The sequence below is a fragment of the Oncorhynchus mykiss genome, unplaced genomic scaffold (genome assembly GCF_057628025.1).
Source record: "Oncorhynchus mykiss isolate SJ-2025 unplaced genomic scaffold, ASM5762802v1 scaffold103, whole genome shotgun sequence".
NCBI lineage: Eukaryota > Metazoa > Chordata > Actinopteri > Salmoniformes > Salmonidae > Oncorhynchus > Oncorhynchus mykiss.
The window spans coordinates 1,382,987-1,404,841 of NW_028322102.1; the positions used below are offsets into that span (position 1 = coordinate 1,382,987).

At 44.8% G+C, this 21,855-nt stretch overlaps 1 protein-coding gene across 4 annotated transcripts in view; it reads right to left on the reverse strand.

Moving 5' to 3' along the window:
* Positions 1-21,855, reverse strand: part of LOC110513667 (dedicator of cytokinesis protein 1) — a 636,864-nt gene that overhangs the window by 189,654 nt on the left and 425,355 nt on the right. For all 4 annotated transcript variants that reach the window (XM_090228873.1, XM_090228870.1, XM_090228871.1 and 1 more), the window contains exons 30-31: positions 16,053-16,131; positions 9,198-9,298 (exon numbers count right to left, since the gene is read on the reverse strand). In XM_090228873.1, the coding sequence (XP_090084999.1) occupies positions 9,198-9,298; positions 16,053-16,131 (180 nt within the window). The remainder of the gene's footprint in view (positions 1-9,197; positions 9,299-16,052; positions 16,132-21,855) is intronic.

Sequence of the window (21,855 nt, forward strand, 5' to 3'; positions counted from 1 at the left end):
GGCTGTGACAAGTTTGTCCCTCTCTCATGGTTGACTGATAGAGACATGGAGGGATGACTCCTTCCAAGAAGAGGGGAGAGAGAGAGAGAGAGAGAGATGTGTAATGTCTTTATTGTTTTGACATTTCTGTATGTGTAATGTTTACTGTTAATTTTTATTGTTTATTTCACTTTTGTATAATATCTACCTCACTTGCTTTGGCAATGTCAACACGTTTCCCATGCCAATAATGCCCTTGAATTGAGAGAGAGAGAGAGAGAGAGAGAGAGAGAGAGAGATTGAAGAGCCTCCTCCCTCCCGTCCCTCTAAGCCTGGCACCCCTCTCTCTCACATACACACAGACAGACATAGAGAGACAGAGAGACAGACAGAGAGAGAGAGAGAGAGAGAGAGAGAGAGAGAGAGAGAGTGAGAGAGAGAGAGAGAGAGAGAGAGAGACAGAGAGAGAGAGAGAGACAGAGAGAGAGAGCGAGAGATTGAAGAGCCTCCTCCCTGCCGTCCCTCTAAGCCTGGCACCCCTCTCTCTCACATACACACAGACATAGACATAGACATAGACATAGAGAGAGACAGACAGACAGACAGACAGACAGACAGACAGACAGACAGACAGACAGAGACAGAGAGAGAGAGAGAGAGAGAGAGAGAGAGAGAGAGAGAGAGAGAGAGACGGAGAGAGAGAGAGACCCCAACTCAGTCTAACTCCTGACTGGTGTTTTAACAGACATCATCAACAACTCATTATGTGAGGAGGGTCTATGGGGTCTGTTTTAAACCCCCCCCCCCCCCCTCCAACACAGGATATACTGGTACCCTGAACCCCTCCTCCACTCCTCACCACGGTAGATACTGGTACCCTGAACCCCACCTCACCACAGTAGATACTGGTACCCTGAACCCCTCCTCACCACGGTAGATACTGGTACCCTGAACCCCTCTTCAACATGGTAGATACTGGTACCCTGAACCCCCCCTCACCTCCTCAACACAGTAGATACTGGTACCCTGAACCCCTCCTCCCCTCCTCACCACGGTAGATACTGGTACCCTGAACCCCTCCTCAACACGGTAGATACTGGTACCCTGAACCCCTCCTCCCCTCCTCAACACGGTAGATACTGGTACCCTGAACATCTCCTCACCACGGTAGATACTGGTACCCTGAACCCCTCCTCAACACGGTAGATACTGGTACCCTGAACCCCTCCTCCCCTCCTCAACATGGTAGATACTGGTACCCTGAACCCCTCCTCCCCTCCTCACCACGGTAGATACTGGTACCCTGAACCCCTCCTCCTCTCCTCACCACGGTAGATACTGGTACCCTGAACCCCCCTCCCCTCCTCACCACGGTAGATACTGGTACCCTGAACCCCTCCTCACCACGGTAGATACTGGTACCCTGAACCCCTCCTCAACACTGTAGATACTGGTACCCTGAACCCCTCCTCCCCTCCTCACCACGGTAGATACTGGTACCCTGAACCCCTCCTCCCCACGGTAGATACTGGTACCCTGAACCACTCCTCAACATGGTAGATACTGGTACCCTGAACCCTTCCTCACCACGGTAGATACTGGTACCCTGAACCCCTCCTCCCCTCCTCAACACAGTAGATACTGGTACCCTGAACCACTCCTCCCCTCCTCAACACGGTAGATACTGGTACCCTGAACCCCTCCTCCCCTCCTCACCACGGTAGATACTGGTACCCTGAACCCCTCCTCACCACAGTAGATACTGGTACCCTGAACCCCTCCTCCCCTCCTCAACACGGTAGATACTGGTACCCTGAACCCCTCCTCACCACGGTAGATACTGGTACCCTGAACCCCTCCTCAACACGGTAGATACTGGTACCCTGAACCCCTCCTCAACACGGTAGATACTGGTACCCTGAACTCCTCCTCCCCTCCTCAACACGGTAGATACTGGTACCCTGAACCCCTCCTCACCACGGTAGATACTGGTACCCTGAACCCCTCCTCCCCTCTTCACCACGGTAGATACTGGTACCCTGAACCCCTCCTCCCCTCCTCACCAGGGTAGATACTGGTACCCTGAACCCCTCCTCCCCTCCTCACCACGGTAGATACTGGTACCCTGAACCCCTCCTCACCACGGTAGATACTGGTACCCTGAACCCCTCCTCCCCTCCTCACCACGGTAGATACTGGTACCCTGAACCCCTCCTCCCCTCCTCACCACGGTAGATACTGGTACCCTGAACCCCTCCTCAACATGGTAGATACTGGTACCCTGAACCCCTCCTCAACACGGTAGATACTGGTACCCTGAATCCCTCCTCCCCTCCTCACCACGGTAGATACTGGTACACTGAACCCCTCCTCACCACGGTAGATACTGGTACCCTGAACCCCTCCTCAACACGGTAGATACTGGTACCCTGAACCCCTCCTCACCACAGTAGATACTGGTACCCTGAACCCCTCCTCACCACAGTAGATACTGGTACCCTGAACCCCTCCTCAACACGGTAGATACTGGTACCCTGAACCCCTCCTTACCACAGTAGATACTGGTACCCTGAACCCCTCCTCCCCTCCTCACCACGATAGATACTGGTACCCTGAACCCCTCCTCACCACAGTAGATACTGGTACCCTGAACCCCTCCTCACCACGGTAGATACTGGTACCCTGAACCCTTCCTCCCCTCCTCACCACAGTAGATACTGGTACCCTGAACCCCTCCTCACCACAGTAGATACTGGTACCCTGAACCCCTCCTCCCCTCCTCACCACAGTAGATACTGGTACCCTGAACCCCTCCTCACCACAGTAGATACTGGTACCCTGAACCCCTCCTCACCACGGTAGATACTGGTACCCTGAACCCTTCCTCCCCTCCTCACCAAGGTAGATACTGGTACCCTGAACCCCTCCTCACCACATTAGATACTGGTACCCTGAACCCCTCCTCCCCTCCTCACCACGGTAGATACTGGTACCCTGAACCCCTCCTCACCACAGTAGATACTGGTACCCTGAACCCCTCCTCCCCTCCTCACCACGATAGATACTGGTACCCTGAACCCCTCCTCCCCACGGTAGATACTGGTACCCTGAACCCCTCCTTCCCTCCTCAACACGGTAGATACTGGTACCCTGAACCCCTCCTCCCCTCCTCACCACGGTAGATACTGGTACCCTGAACCCCTCCTCCCCACGGTAGATACTGGTACCCTGAACCCCTCCTTCCCTCCTCAACACGGTAGATACTGGTACCCTGAACCCCTCCTCCCCTCCTCACCACGGTAGATACTGGTACCCTGAACCCCTCCTCCCCTCCTCACCACGGTAGATACTGGTACCCTGAACATCTCCTCACCTCCTCAACACGGTAGATACTGGTACCCTGTTTATGGTCCATGTGAAACTCTCATCTGCTACATGAATTCATCTGAGTGCTACAGTGTCAGACGGACAGCTAGACAGACAGACAGTCAGTATGTCATCCAGCCAGTATGTCAGTCAGTCATCCAGACAGCTAGACAGTCAGTCAGTCCGCTAGATAGAAAGTCAGTCAGCCAGGCAGCTAGACAGATATGCAGCTAGACAGACAGCTAGACAGACAGCCAGACAGCTAGTCAGTCAGCCAGACAGACAGCAATACAGACAGCTAGACAGACAGATAGTCAGTTAAACAGAGTTTGTGTGTGTGTGTGTGTGTGTGTGTGTGTGTGTGTGTGTCTGTGTGTCTGTGTGTCTGTGCCTCTGTCTGTGTGTGTGTGTGTGTGTGTGTGTGTGCGTGTGTGTGTGTGTGTGTGTGTGTGTTGTGTGTCTGCGTGTGTGTGTGTGTGTGTGTGTATCACCATGAGATGATGCAACAGTCTGTAGGAGTTGTTCTAGGATCAGACACATCACTGATCAAACACACTTCACCATGACATTACCCTTCCCTGCCTCTCTGCTCTGACACTCTGTGTGTGTGTGTGTATGTGTTTATGTGTGTGTGTGTGTCTGTGTGTGTGTGTGTGTGTGTTGCCAGCCCAGAAGATAATAATTGGTGTGACGAAGGCGAGTGGCAGATCACAGCGAGACAGACAGACGGACGGACAGACAGGGGGACTGTGTGTGAGCAAGAGTGAAAGTGGAGCAACTACTGAGAGAATCCCACATTTCTCCTTTCTTTAAAGTCCACCAAAGAAACTGTCCACATCTTTCTTTTAATGACAGGTTTAGATGTCAGTGGGAAGAACATCAAATGAAGAGAGACAGAGAGAGAATGAGAGAGACAGAGAGAGAGACAGAGAGACATATAGACAGAGAGAGAGAGACAGAGAGAGAGAGATAGAGAGAGCGAGAGAGAGACAGAGAGAGTGATAGAGAAAGTGATAGAGAGACAGAGAGACACAGAGAGAGAGAGAGAGAGACAGAGAGAGAGAGAGACAGAGAGAGAGAGAGACAGAGAGACAGAGAGAGCCAGAGAGACAGCGACAGAGAGAGAGACAGAGAGACAGAGAGAGAGACAGAGAGAGAGACAGAGAGAGAGACAGAGAGACAGGGAGAGAGACAGACAGAGAGAGAGTTGAGAGTTGAGTCCACTCATTACCTGTATTAACTGCACCTGTTTGAACTCGTTACCTGTATAAAAGACACCTGTCCACACACTCAATCAAACAGACTCCAACCTCTCCACAATGGCCAAGACCAGACAGCTGTGTAAGGACATCAGGGTTAAAATTGTAGACCTGCACAAGGCTGGGATGGGCTACAGGACAATAGGCAAGCAGCTTGGTGAGAAGGCAACAACTGTTGGCGCAATTATTAGAAAATGGAAAAAGTTCAAGATGACGGTCAATCACCCTCAGTCTGGGGCTCCATGCAAGATCTCACCTCGTGGGGCATCAATTATCATGAGGAAGGTGAGGGATCAGCCCAGAACTACATGGCAGGACCTGGTCCTGCCTGGACCATTGTCCTCTGTGTAGCTACTAGATAACCATCTGTAGACATATCACATTGTCCTCTGTGTAGCTACTAGATAACCATCTGTAGACATATCACATTGTCCTCTGTGTAGCTACTAGATAACCATCTGTAGACATATCACATTGTCCTCTGTGTAGCTACTAGATAACTATCTGTAGACATATCACATTGTCCACTATGAAGCTACTAGATAACCATCTGTATACATATCACATTGTCCTCTGTGTAGCTACTAGATAACCATCTGTAGACATATCACATTGTCCTCTATGAAGCTACTAGATAACCATCTGTAGACATATCACATTGTCCTCTATGTAGCTACTAGATAACCATCTGTAGACATATCACATTGTCCTCTATGTAGCTACTAGATATGTAGACATATCACATTGCCCTCTATGTAGCTACTAGCTAACCATCTGTAGACAATGCTCTTCTGTGAACAGACAGACAGAGACAGACACAGAGAGACCGACAGACAGAGAGAGAGAGAGAGAGATACAGACAGACAGACAGACAGACAGACAGACAGACAGACAGACAGACAGACAGACAGACAGAGAGGACAGAGACAGAGAGACAGACAGAGAGAGAGAGAGAGAGACAGAGAGAGACATACAGAGAGAGAGAGAGAGAGAGAGACAGAGAGAGACAGACATACAGAGAGAGAGAGAGAGAGACAGACAGAGAGAGACAGAGAGAGAGACAGAGAGAGAGAGAGAGAGAGAGACAGAGAGAGAGAGAGAGAGAGAGACAGACAGAGAGAGACAGAGAGAGAGAGAGAGAGAGAGAGAGAGACAAGAGAGAGACATACAGAGAGAGAGAGAGAGAGAGAGAGAGAGAGAGAGACAGAGAGAGACAGACATACAGAGAGAGAGAGAGAGACAGACATACAGAGAGAGAGAGAGACAGACAAAGAGAGACAGACAGACAGAGAGACAGAGAGAGAGAGAGAGAGAGACAGAGAGAGACAGAGAGAGAGACAGAGAGAGAGAGAGAGAGAGACAGAGAGAGAGACAGACAGAGAGAGACAGACAGAGACAGAGAGAGAGAGAGAGAGAGAGAGAGAGAGACAGAGAGACAGAGACAGAGACAGAGAGAGAGAGAGAGAGAGACAGACAGAGAGAGACAGACAGACAGACAGAGAGAGACAGAGAGAGAGAGAGAGAGAGAGAGAGAGACAGAGAGAGACAGACAGACAGAGAGAGAGAGACAAAGACAGAGAGAGACAGAGAGAGAGACAGAGACAGAGACAGAGACAGAGAGAGAGAGAGAGAGAGAGAGAGAGAGAGAGAGAGAGAGACAGAGAGAGACAGACAGACAGAGAGAGAGAGACAAAGACAGAGACAGAGAGAGACAGAGAGAGAGACAGAGACAGAGACAGAGAGAGAGAGAGAGAGAGAGAGAGAGAGAGAGAGAGAGAGAGAGAGAGACAGAGACAGAGACAGAGAGAGAGAGAGAGAGAGAGAGAGAGACAGAGAGAGACAGAGACAGAGAGAGAGAGAGAAAGAGACTCTTTGCTGATGAAATACTTTTTGTGGATATAGTGTAGAATAGATAACGGATAGAAATGAAACTATTCCCACTTGCAGTTTGGAGAAATGTCATTATGAGTGAGTTGTGGAAGATTTTTCACACAGCCTAAATGAGTTCCCTACTGGAGGAACACTGACTGAGCTATTTGAGTCGTCCGTCACCCACAGTCTGTCGTACACAGTCACTAAATGAGACACGAAACTGTAATCTCAGCACACCGCAATGTCAGGCGTGGGACAAAATATATATTGGCTCTGAAACAGTAGTGAGGACATAAACATTGAATAGGTTAGAGACAAACATTATATATTGATATCCAAAGAGTTGGATTTACATTTGAGTCATTTAACAGACGCTGCATGGCAGAGTGATTTACACAGTTAATTCCTCTTAATGTAGAGAGGTAATACAATCACATACGAGTTACAGAGACAGTGAAACTATAGGATGAGATTACAGAGAGACAGGGAAACTATAGGATGAGATTACAGAGAGACGGGGAAACTATAGGATGAGATTACAGAGAGACAGGGAAACTATAGGATGAGATTACAGAGAGACAGGGAAACTATAGGATGAGATTACAGAGAGACAGTGAAACTATAGGATGTAGATTACAGAGAGACAGTGAAACTATAGGATGAGATTACAGAGAGACAGGGAAACTATAGGATGTAGATTACAGAGAGACAGTGAAACTATAGGATGTAGATTACAGAGAGACAGTGAAACTATAGGATGTAGATTACAGAGAGACAGTGAAACTATAGGATGAGATTACAGAGAGACAGTGAAACTATAGGATGAGATTACAGAGAGACAGTGAAAATATAGGATGAGATTACAGAGAGACAGGGAAACTATAGGATGAGATTACAGAGAGACAGTGAAAATATAGGATGAGATTACAGAGAGACAGTGAAACTATAGGATGAGATTACAGAGAGACAGTGAAACTATAGGATGAGATTACAGAGAGACAGTGAAACTATAGGATGTAGATTACAGAGAGACAGTGAAACTATAGGATGTAGATTACAGAGAGACAGTGAAACTATAGGATGTAGATTACAGAGAGACAGTGAAAATATAGGATGAGATTACAGAGAGACAGTGAAACTATAGGATGTAGATTACAGAGAGACAGGGAAACTATAGGATGTAGATTACAGAGATACAGTGAAACTATAGGATGAGATTACAGAGAGACAGTGAAACTATAGGATGTAGATTACAGAGAGACAGTGAAACTATAGGATGTAGATTACAGAGAGACAGTGAAACTATAGGATGAGATTACAGAGAGACAGTGAAAATATAGGATGAGATTACAGAGAGACAGTGAAACTATAGGATGTAGATTACAGAGAGACAGTGAAACTATAGGATGAGATTACAGAGAGACAGTGAAACTATAGGATGAGATTACAGAGAGACAGTGAAAATATAGGATGAGATTACAGAGAGACAGTGAAACTAGAGGATGTAGATTACAGAGAGACAGTGAAACTATAGGATGAGATTACAGAGAGACAGTGAAACTATAGGATGAGATTACAGAGAGACAGTGAAACTAGAGGATGAGATTACAGAGAGACAGTGAAACTATAGGATGTAGATTACAGAGAGACAGTGAAACTATAGGATGAGATTACAGAGAGACAGTGAAACTATAGGATGAGATTACAGAGAGACAGTGAAAATATAGGATGAGATTACAGAGAGACAGTGAAACTATAGGATGAGATTACAGAGAGACAGTGAAAATATAGGATGAGATTACAGAGAGACAGTGAAAATATAGGATGTAGATTACAGAGAGACAGTGAAACTATAGGATGTAGATTACAGAGAGACAGTGAAAATATAGGATGAGATTACAGAGAGACAGTGAAACTATAGGATGTAGATTACAGAGAGACAGTGAAACTATAGGATGAGATTACAGAGAGACAGTGAAACTATAGGATGAGATTACAGAGAGACAGTGAAACTATAGGATGAGATTACAGAGAGACAGGGGGTAATGTCCTGTCCTCTGGGGAGTGTGTGACGGGGGTAATGTCCTCTGGGGAGTGTGTGATGGGGGTAATGTCCTGTCCTCTGGGGAGTGTGTGACGGGGGTAATGTCCTTTGGGGAGTGTGTGATGGGGGTAATGTCCTGTCCCCTGGGCAGTGTGTGACGGGGGTAATGTCCTCTGGGGAGTGTGTGATGGGGGTAATGTCCTGTCCCCTGGGCAGTGTGTGATAGGGGTAATGTCCTGTCCTCTGGGCAGTGTGTGACGGGGGTAATGTCCTGTCCCCTGGGCAGTGTGTGATGGGGGTAATGTCCTCTGGGGAGTGTGTGACGGGGGTAATGTCCTGTCCCCTGGGCAGTGTGTGACGGGGGTAATGTCCTGTCCTCTGGGGAGTGTGTGATGGGGGTAATGTCCTGTCCCCTGGGCAGTGTGTGACAGGGGTAATGTCCTCTGGGGAGTGTGTGACGGGGGTAATGTCCTGTCCCCTGGGCAGTGTGTGACGGGGGTAATGTCCTGTCCTCTGGGGAGTGTGTGATGGGGGTAATGTCCTGTCCCCTGGGCAGTGTGTGACGGGGGTAATGTCCTCTGGGGAGTGTGTGACGGGGGTAATGTCCTCTGGGGAGTGTGTGACGGGGGTAATGTCCTGTCCTCTGGGGAGTGCGTGACGGGGGTAATGTAACTCACTTCTGGAAGATCTTGGATCGTTTGTCGCTGGAGAAGTTCTCAAGCTGCAAGGACTCCTGGGTAAGATACGCCACGGCGAGGTGGAAGTAGTTGTTCCACAGCTGAGAGGAGAGAAGAGAGGAGAGAGGGAGATAAGTGAGGAGAGAAGAGAGAGGGGAGGAGAGGGGGAAGAGAGAAGAGAGGAGAGAGGGAGATAAGTGAGAAGGGAGGAGAGAGGGAGATAAGTGAGGAGAGAGAGGAGAGAAGAGAGGAGAGAGGGAGATAAGTGAGGAGAGAAGAGAGAAGGGAGGAGAGGGGGAAGAGAGATGGAAGAGAGAAGGGAGGAGAGAAGGGAGGAGAGGAGGAAGAGAGGGAAGAGAGAAGGGAGAAAGAGAGAGAGGTGCATATTGCCAGGTTGTCATAGCAATAACAATCTCATCCTGAAGATATCTATAAACATTCAGACCATTCTATATTAGACTCCGCCCTTCAGACACTCTCTTTCTGAAGCAGAGGCACCGACACACAGACGACAACATGGCTTAGATTCAGAGACACATATTAATTCTATTAAAGAGGTGTTGTAGCCAGACAAATGATCCCTGTGCCCTTTAGTTGTTGATGAAGACATATTCAAAATAACAGAATTCAGCAGGACGTCTCAGTGTTATTAGGAGACGCGTGAACTTTATCACAATGAAGACATGACCTGAAGGCTTTGAAAAGCTGCCCAGACCCTCGTCTGCACTTAAATAGTTAACAGCATTAACAATTCTTCCATATGTGACAGATTTGAAAAGTAGGAAAAAAAGGAGCATGAATGCCTCGAAGAGACGAGATAAAATATTCCCGAAATGGCTTTTTTAAAATCACAGCTCATTATACAGTAATTTAAGCGTACCACTGTCAAACGTGTTTATGCTAATCTCATTTTAGTGCTGTAGAGTTCAACCCCTTTCGTTAAGAGCGTTCAAATGACCATGTGAGTCCCAAATGGCACCCTATTCTCTATTCAGTGCACTACTTCGTACCAGAGCCCCAGTCAAAAGTAGTGCACTACATAGGGGATAAGGTGTCATTTGGGACGTAATCCCTACTATTACAGAGCCTTCAGAAAGTGTTTATACCCCACGGACTTAATCCCCGTGTTGTTACAGCCTGAATTCAACATGGATTAAATGGATCTCTTTTCTCACCCATCTACACACAATACCCCACAATGCCACACAATACCCCACAATGCCCCACAATACCCCACAATGCCCCACAATGCCCCACAATATCCCACAATGCCCCACAATAGTCCACAATGACAAGTGAAAAAAAATTAACATCCCTTTTTCAGGACCCTGTCAAAGATAATTTGTAGGGTTTAAACACTGTTTGCCATGCATGTTCAATGAACCATAAACAATGAATGAACATGAACCTGTGGAACGGTAAGACACTAACAGCTTACAGACGGTAGGCAATTAAGGTCACAGTTATGAAAACTTAGGACACTAAAGAGGCCTTTGTACTGACTCTGAAAAACACCAAAAGAAAGATGCCCAGGGTCGCTGCTCATCTGTGTGAACGTGCCTTAGGCATGCTGCAGGAGGCATGAGGACTGCAGATGAGGAATAAATTATAATGTCCGTACTGTGAGATGCCTAAAACAGCGCTACAGGGAGACAGGACGGACAGCTGATCGTCCTCGCAGTGGCAGGCCACGTGTAACAACACCTGCACAGGATCGGTACATCCGAACATCACACCTGCGGGACAGGTACAGGATGGCAACAACAACTGCCCGAGTTACACCAGGAACGCACAATCCCTCCATCAGTGCTCAGACTGTCCGCAATAGGCTCAGAGAGGCTGGACTGAGGGCTTGTAGGCCTGTTGTAAGGCAGGTCCTCACCAGGCATCACCGGCAACAACGTTGCCTATGAGCACAGGACTGGCAAAAAGTGCTCTTCACTGACGAGTCGCGGTTTTGTCTCACCAGGGGTGATGGTCAGATTTGCATTTATTGTTGAAGGAATGAGCGTTACACCGAGGCCTGTACTTTGGAGCGGGATCGATTTGGAGGTGGAGGGTCCGTCATGGTCTGGGGTGGTGTGTCACAGCATCATCGGACTGAGCTCGTTGTCATTGCAGGCAATCTCAACGCTGTGCGTTACAGGGAAGACATCCTCCTCCCTCATGTGGTTCCCTTCCTGCAGGCTCATCCTGACATGACCATCCAGCATGACAATGCCACCAGCCATACTGCTCATTCTGTGCTTGATTTCCTGCAAAACAGGAATGTCAGTGTTCTGCCATGGCCAGCGAAGAGCCTGGATCTCAATCCCATTGAGCACGTCTGGGACCTGTTAGATCGGAGGGTCAGGGCTAGGCCCAAATGCAGTCCATCATTATTTTAAGACATGAAGGTCAGTCAATCCGGAAAATGTCAAGAACTTTGAAAGTTTCTTCAACTGCAGTCGCAAAAACCATCAAGCGCTGTGATGAAACTGGCTCTCATGAGGACCGCCACAGGAAAGGAAGACCCAGAGTTACCTCTGCTGCACATTAGCTGCAGAGGATAAGTTCATTAGAGTTACTAGCCTCAGAAATTGCAGCCCAAATAAATGCTTCACAGAGTTAAAGTAACAGACACATCTCAACATCAGCTGTTCTGAGGTCACTGCTTGAATCAGGCCTTCATGGTCGAATTGATGCAAAGAAACCACTACTAAAGGACACCAATAATAAGAAGAGACTTGCTTGGGCCAAGAAACATGAGCAATTAGACTGGTGGAAAACTGCCCTTTGGTCTGATGATTTGAGATTTGTGGTTCCAACCGCTGTGTCTTTGTGGGATGCAGAGTAAGTGATCAGATGATCTTCACGTGTGTGGTTCCCATCGTGAAGCATGGAGGAGGAAGTGTGATGGTGTCAGGGTGCTTTGATGGTGACACTGTCAGTGATTTATTTAGAATTCAAGGCACACTTAACCAGCATTGCTACCACGGCATTCTGCAGCGATATTCCATCACATCTGGTTTGCGCTTAGTGGGATTATAATTTCTTTTTCAAAATGACAATGACCCAACACACCTCCAGGCTGTGTAAGGGCTATTTGACCAAGGAGAGTGATGGAGTGCTGCATCAGATGACCTGGTCTCCACAATCACCCAACCTCAACCCAAATGAGATGGTTTGAGATGAGTCGGACCGCAGAGTGAAGGAAAAGCAGTCAACAAGTGCTCAGCATATGTGGGAACTCCTTCAAGACGGTTGGAAAACCATTCCAGGTGAAACTGGTGGAGAGAATGCCAAGAGTGTGCAAAAGCTGTCGTCAAGGAAATGGGTGGCTACTTTGAAGAATCTCCCATATAAAATATGCACACATTTACAAGGTAATATGCGAAAGACTAACACCAGGATCATGGGTTGAGGACCAGGGCTCAAGTCCTACTTCAACACTCTTTAAAGTTATTGAAGGAAGCCCTCAAATTAGATAAAGACGTCCTTGTAGATCACTCACGGGGCTCTCAAGCAAGGTAGCCTGGTGGAAAACCTTATGTCATCGTGGCTAAACTACACCACTACCAGGATTGTATTGGTGTAACGTAACTTACTTTTCTTACTTGACACCTTTGTTGAGAACGTAGATGTTCCTACAGTTGAACCTGAGAACTTAAATGTTCCTACAGTTGAACCTGAGAACTTAGATGTTCCTACAGTTGAACCTGAGAACGTAGATGTTCCTACAGTTGAACCTGAGAACGTAGATGTTCCTACAGTTGAACCTGAGATAGCTGCTGAACTAGAAGAGCAACTCTCGGTAGAAGAGATGGTGTTGGAAATTAAATCTACGCAGTGCGGTAAATCCCCTGGACCCGATGGATTTCTGAGGTAATTCTTATAGAAAACATTCTCAGATCTACACCTCTCCTCTCTTGCTTTCCGTATTTGAGGAATCAATTCTCCTCAAACTCTTTAACCGTCAACATTGAGACAGGCATGCATTTCACTTCTTCTGATAAAAACAACCTCTTGAGTGTGGTTCATATAGGCCTTTAAGTTCTTTACTGAATTGAGTTGTAAAGATTCTTTCTAAGATGATTGCCTGCCGTTTTGAGTCAGTCCTTCCCTGCATTATCTCTACAGATGAAACGTTTTGAGTCAGTCCTACCCTACATTATCTCCACAGATCAAACATTTTGAGTCAGTCATTCTCTACATTATCTCCACAAAGCAAACATTTTGAGTCAGTCCTTCCCTACAATATCTCCACAGAGCAAACATTTTGAGTCAGTCCTCCTCCACAGAGCAAACATTTTGAGTCAGTCCTTCCCTACATTATCTCTACAGATCAAACTGTTTTAATTAAAAATGGTCATTATTTTTTCAACATCACACATCTGTATGATATACTTTATAATCCCCTCATCTGATAACCCAGAGATAAAGTTATCACTTGATGCTGAGAAGGCGTTTGATTGGGTGGAGTGGGATTATCTATTTTATACTCTCAAACAATTTGGATTCAGTCACAATTTTATGTTCTGGATCAAAGTCCTTTATTCCTCCTGGTTGCAGCGTGTACAAATAAAAAAACGTATTTCCAACTTTAACGTGGAACAAGCCAGGGTTGTCCTCTATCCCCTCAGCTGTTTGCCATTGCAATTGAGCATTTAGCCATAGCAAATACATAGTAACACCACTATCAAAAGGTATTCGAAGAGGAGGCTTAGAGCACTCTATGCATATGACGTGCTATTTTATATGTCTGACCCTTTAACTGGTCTTCCAAAATCAAAATCAAATACAATTGTATTAGTCAAATGTTTAGCAGATGTTATTGTAGCGAAATGCTTGTTCCAGAGATCCAGGTTCTACTAAAGACAGTTGGTAAAATATCCGGGTTGAAATTGATGCCTTTTAATCCTTCTGCCATGCAAACGTATTTTAGTCATGTATCCTTCAGGGTGACGACACAGAAATTTAAATATTTGGGTCACACACAATTTACAAAGATCTCTATAAAGCCAATTTCCCTCCCTTGACACTCCACCTGAAACAGGCGCAGGTAGCCTAGTGGTTAGAGCGTTGGACTAGTAACCGAAAGGTTGTAATATCGAATCCCCGAGCTGCCCCTGAACAAGGCAGTTTAACCCACTGTTTCCTCATAGGCCGTCATTGTAAATAAGAATTTGTTCTTAACTAAATGTCCTCATTAAATACAGGTAAAAGTAAAAAAAAAAAAAACAGGATTTACTTTCTCTTTCTTTGAGCGGAATAATTAACAAAATTAATTTATTTCCTAAGTTTTTACACTTATTTCAATGCATTCTTATCTTTATGATAAAATATATATTTTTTATCTCCATAGATAAACCGATAGCTGCTTTTATCTGGATCAAGAAAAACCCTTGGATACGTAGGAGCGTATTGCAGAGATCTCGTCCCCAGGGTGGTATGAACGCCCTGACATCTGCTGAGGCCATATTATCGTAAATGCTGCATGGCCAATGCAGACGTCGGATTGACCATGCGCCTAGATGCACAATGCACTTCTCTCTCCAATTTAGTCATTGTCTGTGCTCCTGTCAATGTTGAGTAAGGACACGCACGTATAGAAGTAGGCCTATAGCCTACTTATACTTATAGCCTACTAGTAGGCCTAAATATACATGGCCTGAGCGCAAATGAAGGCATATAAATGTGCTCATTTGGGGATCGAAGAGTGTGCAAAGCTGTCATCAAGGCAAATAATCTTAAATATAACATATATTTTGATTACTACATGATTCCATATGTGTTATTTCATATCTCCACTATTATTCTACAATGTAGAAAATAGTAAGAATATAGAAAAACCCTTGAGTTTTGAGTAATTTTGATTGGTACATATCTTTATTTTTTATTTTTATCCAAATATGTTCTACCTGCAGGCTGTAATGTAGTAATTTGTAGGATATTTATATTTAATTTGCTAATAATAATAGCTTTATGCTATTTTAACATATTTGGCAATGGAAATAGAAGTGACTCTTTAGGTTTGTATCATTTTCATTTAGATTTGGATAGAATTTAGATTAACCACGTGGCAATGATTTAGAGATATGAAGACGATATTATAAATAAGAAGTAAAATGTTTCACGGAAATGTCCATAACTGGCAGGCAGATTGGTAGAAACGGTAAGATACATTGACATTCCACATGAGAAATATTGCCGATTCCCCATGTAGTGTATTAAGGCAACTTCCTGAGAGTAATGGCAGAACCTGCGAAAGCCAGCAGAAACAGGAGGAGAATAGTTGGGTAAGGTTAAGGTTGTTTTTACTCTGGTTATCTAGATCTCTGGCTCCCTCTTGAGGCATTTGTCTTATTTAATCAAACCGTAAGTTTAAAGCATCAGACAAGCTCAATACATATAGCTGATTTTATTAAAACACATTGGGTGTGTCGATATATGGAAAAACACATGTTTAAAACATGCTAGCAATCGATTGGTCGAAAGAACAGACGACTTTCGGTCTACCAATATTTTTGGGGGTCGGGGACAGCAAGCCCTAAAATAACCATACATTTTACAGTTCATTAACAGTATTCAACCAGTGTTTTTGATGCAGGAGATTGCTCTGCAAAGTGTCAGCAATAAATACTTTTGAAGGCAATCAAGTCACCGTTCTGAAACGTCTTTAATGACTTCACTATTCAACCAGTCTCGTTAAGCTCTCCTAATGCAGTGCAAGACTAGCGAAACAAAACTCTACATGAACAGAGATTTGACATTAGATTGACATAATTCAACCAGTCTTCAGGTCTGGCAGAGTGACTAATGGAGTAACAGTATTTGCTTTTAACAAACTGAGGCTTTATAGAGTGGTGAGCTCACCTGAAGCTCAAAGTTGGTCTGATCCAGGAACTTCTTGTTTAACACGGCTGCATACTGATTAATGGCCCTCAGGAACACTCTGAAAGAAATCAGAGAGACATCTGGTTTAGATACAAACTGATTAATGGCCCTCAGGAACACTCTGAAAGAAATCAGAGAGACATCTGGTTTAGATCCAAACTGATTAATGTCCCTCAGGAACACTCTGAAAGAAATCACAGAGACATCTGGTTTAGATCCAAACTGATTAATGTCCCTCAGGAACACTCTGAAAGAAATCACAGAGACATCTGGTTTAGATGCAAACTGATTAATGGCCCTCAGGAACACTCTGAAAGAAATCACAGAGACATCTGGTTTAGATCCAAACTGATTAATGTCCCTCAGGAACACTCTGAAAGAAATCACAGAGACATCTGGTTTAGATACAAACTGATTAATGGCCCTCAGGAACACTCTGAAAGAAATCACAGAGACATCTGGTTTAGATGCAAACTGATTAATGGCCCTCAGGAGCACTTTGAAAGAAATCAGAGAGACATCTGGTTTAGATCCAAACTGATTAATGTCCATCGGGAACACTTTGAAAGAAATCAGAGAGACATCTGGTTTAGATCCAAACTGATTAATGGCCCTCAGGAACACTCTGAAAGAAATCACAGAGACATCTGGTTTAGATCCAAACTGATTAATGTCCCTCAGGAACACTCTGAAAGAAATCACAGAGACATCTGGTTTAGATCCAAACTGATTAATGTCCCTCAGGAACACTCTGAAAGAAATCACAGAGACATCTGGTTTAGATACAAACTGATTAATGGCCCTCAGGAACACTCTGAAAGAAATCACAGAGACATCTGGTTTAGATGCAAACTGATTAATGGCCCTCAGGAGCACTTTGAAAGAAATCAGAGAGACATCTGGTTTAGATCCAAACTGATTAATGTCCATCGGGAACACTTTGAAAGAAATCAGAGAGACATCTGGTTTAGATCCAAACTGATTAATGGCCCTCAGGAACACTCTGAAAGAAATCACAGAGACATCTGGTTTAGATCCAAACTGATTAATGGCCCTCAGGAACACTCTGAAAGAAATCACAGAGACATCTGGTTTAGATGCAAACTGATTAATGGCCCTCAGAAACACTCTGAAAGAAATCAGAGAGACATCTGGTTTAGATCCAAACTGATTAATGTCCCTCGGGAACACTCTGAAAGAAATCAGAGAGACATCTGGTTTAGATCCAAACTGATTAATGGCCCTCAGGAACACTTTGAAAGAAATCAGAGACACATCTGGTTTAGATCCAAACTGATTAATGTCCCTCAGGAACACTTTGAAAGAAATCAGAGAGACATCTGGTTTAGATCCAAACTGATTAATGGCCCTCAGGAACACTCAGACAGCAGGAGAACATTACCAGGAACACTCAGACAGCAGGAGAACATTACCAGGAACAGACAGCAGGAGAACGTTATCAGGAACAGAAGGCAGGAGAACATTACCAGGAACACAGACAGCAGGATAACATTACCAGGAACACAGAGAACAGGAGAACATTTCCAGGAACACTCAGAAATCAGGAGAACATTACCAGGAACACTCAGACAGCAGGAGAACATTGTTATGTTCCACCCTACATATCACCATATCATTACTATGTTCCACCCTACATATCACCACATCATTACTATGTTCCACCCTACATATCACCACATCATTACTATGTTCCACCCTACATATCACCACATCATTACTATGTTCCACACACACCCTACATATCACCACATCATTACTATGTTCCACCCTACATATCACCACATCATTACTATGTTCCACCCCCACCCTACATATCACCACAGCATTACTATGTTCCACCCCCACCCTACATATCACCACATCATTACTATGTTCCACCCTACATATCACCACATCATTACTATGTTCCACCCTACATATCACCACATCATTACTATGTTCCACCCTACATATCACCACATCATTACTATGTTCCACCCTACATATCACCACATCATTACTATGTTCCACACACACCCTACATATCACCACATCATTACTATGTTCCACCCTACATATCACCACATCATTACTATGTTCCACCCCCACCCTACATATCACCACAGCATTACTATGTTCCACCCCCACCCTACATATCACCACATCATTACTATGTTCCACCCTACATATCACCACATCATTACTATGTTCCACCCTACATATCACCACATCATTACTATGTTCCACCCTACATATCACCACATCATTACTATGTTCCACCCTACATATCACCACATCATTACTATGTTCCACCCTACATATCACCACATCATTACTATGTTCCACCCTACATATCACCACATCATTACTATGTTCCACCCTACATATCCCACATCATTACTATGTTCCACCCCCACCCTACACATCACCACATCATTACTATGTTCCACCCTACATATCACCACATCATTACTATGTTCCACCCTACATATCACCACATCATTACTATGTTCCACCCTACATATCACCATATCATTACTATGTTCCACCCTACATATCACCACCTCATTACTATGTTCCACCCTACATATCACCACATCATTATTATGTTCCACCCTACATATCACCACATTACTATGTTCCACCCTACATATCACCACATCATTACTATGTTCCACCCTACATATCACCACATCATTACTATGTTCCACCCTACATATCACCACATCATTACTATGTTCCACCCTACATATCACCACCTCATTACTATGTTCCACCCTACATATCACCACATCATTATTATGTTCCACCCTACATATCACCACATTACTATGTTCCACCCTACATATCACCACATCATTACTATGTTCCACCCTACATATCACCACATCATTACTATGTTCCACCCTACATATCACCACGTCATTACTATGTTCCACCCCCACCCTACATATCACCACATCATTACTATGTTCCACCCTACATATCACCACATCATTACTATGTTCCACCCCCACCCTACATATCACCACATCATTACTATGTTCCACCCTACATATCACCACATCATTACTATGTTCCACCCCCACCCTACATATCACCACGTCATTACTATGTTCCACCCCCACCCTACATATCACCACATCATTACTATGTTCCACCCTACATATCACCACCTCATTACTATGTACCACCCTACATATCACCACATCATTACTATGTTCCACCCTACATATCACCACCTCATTACTATGTTCCACCCTACATATCACCACATCATTACTATGTTCCACCCTACATATCACCACATCATTACTATGTTCCACCCTACATATCACCACATCATTACTATGTTCCACCCTACATATCACCACATCATTACTATGTTCCACCCCCACCCTACATATCACCACATCATTACTATGTTCCACCCCCACCCTACATATCACCACATCATTACTATGTTCCACCCTACATATCACCACATCATTACTATGTTCCACCCTACATATCACCACCTCATTACTATGTTCCACCCTACATATCACCACATCATTACTATGTTCCACCCTACATATCACCACCTCATTACTATGTTCCACCCTACATATCACCACCTCATTACTATGTTCCACCCTACATATCACCACCTCATTACTATGTTCCACCCCCACCCTACATATCACCACATCATTACTATGTTCCACCCCCACCCTACATATCACCACATCATTACTATGTTCCACCCTACATATCACCACATCATTACTATGTTCCACCCTACATATCACCACATCATTACTATGTTCCACCCTACATATCACCACATAATTACTATGTTCCACCCTACATATCACCACATCATTACTATGTTCCACCCTACATATCACCACCTCATTACTATGTTCCACCCTACATATCACCACATCATTACTATGTTCCACCCTACATATCACCACCTCATTACTATGTTCCACCCTACATATCACCACATCATTACTATGTTCCACCCTACATATCACCACATCATTACTATGTTCCACCCTACATATCACCACATCATTACTATGTTCCACCCTACATATCACCACATCATTACTATGTTCCACCCTACATATCACCACATCATTACTATGTTCCACCCTACATATCACCACATCATTACTATGTTCCACCCACACCCTACATATCACCACATCATTACTATGTTCCACCCTACATATCACCACATCATTACTATGTTCCACCCTACATATCACCACTATGTTCCACCCTACATATCACCACCTCATTACTATGTTCCACCCTACATATCACCACATCATTACTATGTTCCACCCTACATATCACCACATCATTACTATGTTCCACCCTACAATACAGTATGATATGTGTTCAGCCTATAGGCTACTACTACCTGCTACAGTATGATATGTGTTCAGCCTATAGGCTACTAGCTGCTACAGTATGACATGTGTTCAGCCTATAGGCTGCTACCTGCTACAGTATGGATTGGGTGTGTTTGATCTCCCACCAAACTCCATTTTCTAGAATGTTGTCTATTTCAACAGGTTCAATGGAAAGGATTAGCGTGTTGGATGTGAAGGGATTCATATTTCAAGTTGACCCCTGTGAATTACAAAACCACCAGTACAAAATACTGAGAGAGTCCAAATGCCACAGATGAATTAAGTGATGTCAAGTGATATCCCTTTAATCTCAGGTAATGGGTTGTTTTTCTGTGTTTCTCCTTCAGCGTGAAACACAAATCTCTAGCGGCATGACCTGTTGATCCGCTGTGAGACAGACAGATAATGGGAATGAACTGTCATCAGGGCCAGCAGGAGACCCGGCTCACAGAGGTCAAGCCAGTGGGGGGGGGGTAGATAACCACAGAGAATACTGTGTGTGTGTTGTCAGAGAACACCAGTCTGGATCAAACTGTGAGGAAGTGATTGAGAGAGAGAGACTGTGTTCACTCACATACTGTGATTCAAAACACATCCAGGAAGTAGACTAGAGAACACAGAATAAAACACATTTTCACATCTCTTTGATGACGCCTCGGGTTTGACCTTCAATGTGAATTTGTGCGACCTCAGCTCAGCCTATTAACAAAAAAGGGGGGTGGAGTGGGGGGGAGGGGGCGTTGCCCACTGATCAGCCAAATGCTCATTATTGATTATAACAGAGACATCTGAACAGGCCCGATGGCCCACCGGCAGTGCCACTTATTTTATTTTTTTGTGTGTACCAATGTGAACCCGCCCAACCCAACTAAAAAATGGTCCTGGCCCATCTGGCATTTGCCAGAATTGCCAGATGGCTAATCTGTATTTCCAGCCGGTTTTAGGAGTATAACTCTGTGTTTATCCATCTCAGGGAACATACACTGTGGTTCTTCCTTTCAACCTTTTGAGCTTCATGCCGTGATGGTTTTTGTGGTAGACGGTGGCAGATTGTGGTAAATTGCGTCATTCTGGTAACAGTTGCTGACGCTTAAATCACTACGCCATAGAATTCTGCAGCACACCTGAAAAAGCTGTGCATCTAACACGTCAGTCAGATGTCCCTGTACCGGCCCGAAAGGGTGTCTTCTCTCCAGTAGCTTATATAGAATAAGACCATGCACTGACTCACCCCACCTTAGTATACACACACACACACACACACACACACACACACACACACACACACACACACACACACACTTAAGTGATAATGCCTAAGAAGCTGGTGTTTGGAGGATATACAGATCATTCGGAAAGTATTCAGACCCCTA